Source organism: Argentina silus (genome assembly GCF_951799395.1).
Source record: "Argentina silus genome assembly, chromosome: 14".
In the NCBI taxonomy this organism is placed as follows: Eukaryota; Metazoa; Chordata; class Actinopteri; order Argentiniformes; family Argentinidae; genus Argentina; species Argentina silus.
In genome coordinates, this window is record NC_139668.1 from 7,388,399 (window position 1) to 7,395,898 (window position 7,500).

The 7,500-nt window shown below is 49.9% G+C and overlaps 1 protein-coding gene across 1 annotated transcript in view; it reads right to left on the minus strand.

Annotated features, from left to right (window-relative positions):
• The window catches only part of epb41a (erythrocyte membrane protein band 4.1a), a gene marked incomplete at its 5' end in the record, with an annotated part of 31,414 nt that overhangs the window by 16,101 nt on the left and 7,813 nt on the right, over positions 1–7,500 (minus strand). The window contains 5 exons of the mRNA XM_083684751.1: positions 729–776; positions 954–1,016; positions 2,165–2,212; positions 2,389–2,457; positions 3,269–3,519. Coding sequence (XP_083540877.1) covers positions 729–776; positions 954–1,016; positions 2,165–2,212; positions 2,389–2,457; positions 3,269–3,519 — 479 coding nt within the window. The remainder of the gene's footprint in view (positions 1–728; positions 777–953; positions 1,017–2,164; positions 2,213–2,388; positions 2,458–3,268; positions 3,520–7,500) is intronic.

Genomic DNA, 7,500 nt, shown 5'->3' on the forward strand with positions numbered 1-7,500 from the left:
ATAAGTAGAGAATGGTAAACCAGGTTACAGATGAGGGCAGTTAGACACAGGAACAGGACTATGGATGAGTGTGACAGAGGTACAGCACTGTACAATGAAGGTTCACTTTGTGTCACGGAGCTCCAGGTCTCTGTGACACAGTACGTTACCATGGGGATGGTAGGATGTAACCAGTCATACAATGAGAACGGCAAAGGCAGCATCGTTAACCCGTCACACCACATCACTGAGAAAATATATGACTGGGAAGGTCAGAGTTCAATGGAGAGAGTGTTACTGGAAATGACTATCACCAATGCTGGCTACTGTGGCTCGGAACATGTCTAACCGCTATGTTTCCTGTTGAAACACTGTCTTTATGTAACGTCTGTGTAGAACACTTGTTAAGGTCGGTATAGACCTTCGTTAATAAAAACAGCGTACAGAAAAGCATCCAAAGGTGCAAATTACGATCTTTCAATGGTGCAACAACAAAATATGTAAAAATTCGACAAGCAAGCTTCAAATCAAAGTGAGAGATCATGCATATGGTAGCCAACCACTGTTGGTCTCTATGCTTCAGTCCCAAAGGCCAAACTGTTGCACCCATTCAGACTTTGTGTTTGGCTTTTACAGCAGGCGATGGTAGTGAGAGGGGCAACACTCCCAATCATATATTTAGTGAAATGCAAATAAGAAGTGAAGATCTCAAATCAAAACAAACATCAAAGAGAAGCAGGAGTACTTGCATTAGAATTAGTGAGGAAAATAGTGCATGCCAAGCCTTTAGGGTTAAGCTGAAAACAGGGCGGGTGTAGAAATGAAAGAGAAACAAGGAGTCAAAGCAAACAGAAAAAACAACTCCCATGCAGAGAGAGAGAGAGAGAGAGAGAGAGAGAGAGACAGAAAGAAAGCATGCAGCGAACAGCAAACAGTCAAAGAGCAAGAGGACATTTCCAGAGTTTGATACAAACCTCCAACATTAAATTGCTATGTCTGATATAAATAGTTTCACCCTCAAGTTTCTTAGCTCTTTTCTGTGAAAAAAAAAACGAAAAACAACAACAAAAGGAACAGTTGGTTGGTTTCTCAGGTGTGGAATTGCAGTTCATTCTCGTTTACTTTCACTTGTTTGACTTTTGCGATTGCATCCGGTGCGCCATGTGCGTTACTGTCATGGGAGAGGTGGTGATGGATCAAATCAAAAGTCTATGGGGGGTGCAGCGAAGCTGAGTGGTCGCGGTCATACAGTGGTCGTAAGTAGTAGAGGCCGGTCAAGGTAGGAATCGGAGGACGGGCTCACTGTAGTGCATGGAACGGAATGGGATGGTATCAATCCTCATTCCGTGCCTCGTTCCGTGCATTACAATGAGCCCGTCCTCTGATTTCTACCTCCACCAGCCTCTACTGGGTCATATTAGTTGGAGGTGGTGGGGTGGTAGAACTCTGATCCTCAGTATTTCAGGTGGAACTGTGAGAGATATGTGGACAGAGATCAACTACATACTGTACTGTAGTGTAGATGCAGGGACTGGGTGGTAGTGCATAATCTATGCCACTGCTGCCTCATTTGAGAGGGTTTCTTTTCCTGAAACAGCAGACGACTGAGGGCTTACCTCATCGTAAGGACAGAGCACAGCTCTAGGTCAACCCAGCTACATTTGTGCAATGTTTCTTTATTGCTACCTGGCTGGATGATATCGACTTATATCCACAAGAGTAAAGCTTCTACGGTTGTGCCTCTTAAGGAGGGAACATCAGGTCAATACTTGGTAACAGGCTACACTTCTTTGGCAAAACAAAAAGTTAGAAATGGAGAGAAAATTCGACTTTTCTCAGTTGAGATCCAAGACTGTGAACACGTTAGGTAACTCCATAACCAAACAGCCTATATTCTTGTATAGCTGTACAGCAGATATACAAAGCTAGACGGAAAAAAACAAGCAGCCAATAAACAAAAATATGAACAAACAAAACAAAACAAAACAAAACAAAACAAAACAAAACAAATGGTGTAAACTTGTCTCTTACACAATCGAATCAAAACATCAATCGTTGTAAAAAAAAAAAGAAAAGAAAAAGGAAAACAAATCAAACTGAGAGGCGAGCGATGCGAGGATGAGGATGGTGACTCGATCCTCATGCCAAAAAAAAAAACACTGGAGACTACATAGAGACATCTAACCTTCCTCACTCGAACCATCTCCGTAACGGTTCTCTCTCGGGGCGAATGCTGCGCCCCCCGGTGGAGGGAAGAGAGAGAGGCAGGTAAAATGTTAGCGCCCCTCTGCTCTGTTTTTAAACACCGCCTCAGGTGATCAAATATTGGACACATATACAGTATTACATGCTTCTGTCATCATCATGCCCCCCCCCCCCCCCAAGGGCCTCAGGCTGTGAAAAACAAACCTGGCTCTTTCTTTCCCCGTTGGTGGCTGTCACAGCGGGGGCGTGCCTCCGCTCTCTCCTGGCCACCGTCTGTACATAGCAGCACAGAGACAGCTCAGACACAGGGCTCTGTCAGCAGGGCGGCGCCACTGAGCTCTTAACTAGAGCATGGGCGTAGTAGTACCCCTTACCCAGCTAAAGCTATACGTGTATGTACTCTATATCTCCGGCAAATAGTGATACTGTATACTGGATATATCAGGTGGAAGCAGAAATCAGAGGATGGGCTCTATGTTATGCATGGGAATGAACTGAGGAATGGTATCATTCCATGTTCCATGCATTACAATGAGCCCCGTCCTCTGATTTCTACCTCCGCCAGCCTCCCCTGATATATATGTACAGTATGTGAGTGCTAAGATAGCCTTGTTAGGGAGGACCCACATTCAGTTCTGGGATCATAAAATGTTGTGAGCTGTGGCATTCAGTGATAAAACAAAAGTATGTGTCCCGTAAACCACTTGTCAAAACAATGTGTCATACAACACTAGCAGACCCTGTTCCAGTGAAAGCATGCTTGTCACATAAAAAACAAGGATCCAGTGTATTCCTGTGGGATATCTCTGCATAATGTATTTGTGTATGAGTGTGTGTGTGCTTGCATGTGTGTGTGTGTGTGTGTGTGTGTGTGTGTGTGTGTGTGTGTGCTTGCATGTGTGTGTGTGTATGTATATGAGTGAGTGAGTGTGTGTATGTGTGTGTGTGTGTGTGCTTGCATGTGTGTGTGTGTGTGTGTATGTATGTATATGAGTGAGTGTGTGTGTGCTTGCATGTGTGTGTGTGTGTGTATGTATGTATATGAGTGAGTGTGTGTGTGTATATGAGTGAGTGTGTGTAATACCTTGATATCTGGAGTCGACTCTGGTCGGGGGCTGTGTGTTTTGGTGGACTCCGCCACCCGGCTCTCCGCAGTTACCTCCCCCTTCCTCTCCGCCGAGCGCGAGGTGCGGCCCGTAGGGGTGGAGACCTCACGGCGCACGGCGCGCGGCGGGGCAGAGGTGATGGGTGACGGAGCAGCCTCCCCCGGAGACACGGGTGACATGATGGGAGCGCTGACCGGACGACTGTTCTTGTCTGGAGTGGACGCCATGGCTGTAGGAGGACAGGGGAGGGGGAGGAGGAGGAGGTAGAGGGGAGGGGGAGGAGGAGGAGGTAGAGGGGAGGGGGAGGAGGAGGAGGTAGAGGGGAGGGGGAAGAGGAGGAGGAGGTAGAGGGGAGGACAAGTCCAAACTTGGTAGGTTACAAACAAAATCAGGAAGAGGAAGAGGGACTTGCCAACTGCCAAACACTCGCATGCAGACATCACACACACACACTTGCACACACTACCACCATAAAGGAAGGGTAAAAATTGCCCCATACCTTGCCCCATACTCGCATGAGCACACGCACACACACCCACCCCACACACACACACACACACACTTTTGAGGAAGTGTAAAAATTGCCCCATGGTGCACCGTCTGGGAAGCAGTTACTCCTGCGACCACCTGGGGGCAGCATAGTACCGTAGGAGGCGGTAGGCTACCTGCGGGGGTGGAAGGTAGAACAGGCTCTGGTGGTGGGGAGCGATCCAACAACTCAAACCAGTCATCCGTCTCTGACACTGGAGAGAACGAGAGCAGATCAGAGACAGAACCCGAGACAGATGGTGTGATATGACTGGTTTGACTGGTGTGACTGGGCACCAAACAGGCTCCAAACAGGCACCAAACAGGCTCCAAACAGGCAGCAAACAGGCAGCACAGAGCCACAGTACTGTCGCTACGGTAGCAGTCTTCTTCATAATACAGTAAGTAGCGAAGCAAAGTGTGAGAGCTGTTGGAAGCGGCCCTAGAACGTGAGCTCCCTCCTTTGTTAAGCAGACGAAGCAGAGAAAGCAAGGCAGCACGTGTACAGGTGGACGGGTATGGAGGAAGACAGTGAGTTTTCACTTGTAAAAGTTCAAGCCATTATTCTCCTCTGTAGCGTTGAGTTATTTTAAGCCTCTGTCACGGCTCCTTATTGGAAAATGAAAGAGCAAGTTCTGTAGCAGTGGGAGGGATGGGACTGATTGTCTCCACCAAGAAGTAAATATTGATTTGTGTGACACCAGCGGTTGTGTCTCTTCTCTGAATCCAAAGCAAAGCTAAATATTCCATCACATCTAAATAAATAAATAAATAAATAAAAATAGCTGTTGCGGTTGTTTAGTCTGGTGCTGTTTTGACAAATGTCAAGGTCAGTTCCAGGGTCAGTAAGCAGCGTGGGCCTTCCTTCAAGCTGCTCTTCCGGTACCTGGTGGTGGTAGTGTGAGTGGTGTAGGTGGGTCGTGGTCCAGCAAGGTGAACCAGTGGTCATCCTCCCTCCTCACGTATAGCTGCAGCTGCCTCATCCTCACCCCCAGCCCCCTGGCCCTCAGCCTGGCCCTGTGGCCCTCCATCTCCACCTGCTGCTGCAGCCAGCGGGCCTCCTCCTCCACCATGGCCAGCCTCTGGGCGTCCAGGCCCTGGGCCTCAGCCTGCTCCCTCCCCCTCCTCTCCCTCAGGCTGCGGCCCAGGGCGTGCCACTGCTGCTCCAGCTGGGTAACACTCTGCCCCACCTGCCTCAGCTCCCTCAGGGTCTGCATCAGCAGGTCCTCCACAGGGTCAGCGACCTGGGTCTGAGGCCTGCTGGACCTGCTCTTCACCTCCACTCCTCTCTCCTTCTCCGCCGCTGTAGAAGGCCACCTGCTCTGTGACGTCATCCTGACGTTCCCCGGTCTTGCTGGGAGTGCTGTGCTCGGGGAGGTCGGAGGTGGAGCTCGCCTCAGCTGCGGCCCAGCTGACAGGGTGAGAGGAATCCTCAGAGGAGTGAGAGTCTCGAGGGGGAGGGGGGAGGGGTGGGGAGGGCGGTGGTGGGATGGGGTGGGGTGGGGTGGGGTGAGGGCGGTCTCAGGGGAGATTACACATTGTATATGATATGACTCAAGGCAAGCTGCAGCGGATTCACTCATATAAAAGAGCCTTACAGTGTCATTCATCTCTCAACAATACAACACAGTCTTTCTCTCGGTATCAGTTTTGTTCACCTCTTTACACAGTGTAATTCTCTGAGTATTGGAGCTGTAAAGGGAGTAAGAGGAGAGGTTGAGGTATGGTAGTACTGGTGGAAAAGAATGGCACAGAGAGACAAAGAGAGAGAGAGAGAGAGAATGTTGCTGAAGCTGAGATGAGGAGGTTATGCTGGTGGGGGGGGGTTGGGGGGGTTTATGATCTCCCTTTTGAAAGGATCAAGCAGCAAAGCTTGGCCAAACCATTCAGTACCTGGGGGTGCCAAACAGACACGGTCCAATAGCAAAAACCAATCATCGTCTCCCTGTGAGATCCACGCCCGTGGCTGTTTTGTCTGGACGTCCACAACATATCTTACTCTCGTGGTCGGTGGCCTCAACTCCCCCCTCTTCAACGCCACCCTGGGCAGAGAGCGCGCGGCGGCGGAGGGAGACGCTGGGACACGCCTGAACGGCTTGGCTGACGAGACAAATAAATCATTCAGAGACACTAACAGCTCAGCCAAGCTTAGCACGGAAGGGCCTGCGGTAAAGGGCAGCCTTAATGTCAAGAAAGCGTTGGAGAGGGAGGGTCAAAGGTCAAAGTTCACTCAAAGAAGGTTAGTTAGTTGTGAGTGGAGGGCAGGGTTTGAATTATGAGTGGTCCCGGGGGGGGGGGGGGGTGCTGTAACATATCAGAGCACATCAACATCCTGTAACATCAATATGGACACATACTGTGTCAAAGACAGTAATGCTAGTTTAGATAGCTATTTCATAGCACCCTAAAGAGTCTACGCATAATTGGAACCCTGACTATGAGAAAGCATGAGTGTGTTTTCTTTTGGCTTGTTCGTACAGTATGTGCTTTGAAGGGGGGGGGGGGGGGGGGGGTCGATGGAGCTACCTCGGGACACCTGCAGGTGACGTAAGGAAGTGCGTCCCATCAGCACAAACCAATCATCATCTCCTCCCTCCTCCTTGTTCTGCTGATGTGCCCAACACCTCTCCTCTGTTACGCTGACACGGCGTCTCTCTCTCTCCGTAACCCCATTCTTCACCTGAGGGGGGCGCCGCTTGTCCGTAGATGAGACTACAGTACATAGAACCAGTCAAGAGTTCAGCTGTCAATCACAAAACAGTTCCCGTGCTGACCACATTCTTAGCATAACATTTTTGGACCAAAACTGTAATGGAGACTGGTGTTGACTTACAAAACTCTGAGGACTCATTTCGGGGCGTGCTGCTGGATGTCTTTATGGGAGGGAGGGAGGGCAGGGAGGGCAGGGAGGTGTGGTCCAGTAGAACAAACCAGACATCTTCCTCCTCCACCTCCTCCTCTTCCTCTCCCTCTCCCTGGGACCTCCTCCCCTCCACCACCTTCACCTCCATCTCACCAGGAACATCAATAGCTGCTGGAGGTGTTGTGAGCAATCGTTACAGTCAGAGGTTGTAATTATAGATATCGTAACTGAAGGATATGAAGACAGCCTTGTGCAGCTGAGGCCAGCGACAGAGAGAAAGTGAGGACAGGATGTTTTGCCAACATACAGTCAGAGCTGTGGCAGGAACCAGCACTGCGGCACACTAACGACCAGCAGGTGGCCACACGAAGCAGCGAGCAGAAAGCAAGTTTTGTCTCGTAATCCCAAACGTACTGAAATTTCACGGTTCAGATGCAGTTCAGGAGGATAAACAAGCTTCGCGAGTTCCCCTCCTTCCCCATCCCTTCCCCATCTGCAAGACATGCCTCCCCCAGAGAGTGCACGTCCAAAAACAGCAGGTAGTAATATCCAACAAGATGTTGACAAGCACTGCAGGATTGTTACTATGCTAACAGGAATCATTCTTTAGCCAGAGGCAGCCTTCCCGATACACCAGAGTCCCATATGCAATGGGGGGGGGGGATCATACGGGTCATTTCCCTGGCAACCACGCAGACACACACACACTCCGGCTCTCTGCTGGGAAAAGCCTCAGTCCCAGATGCTCTGGCTCCCATGTATGTTTAAGCCGCCACCACCACCACAATGTGTGCAGTTGACTGGGCTAACACTAACACT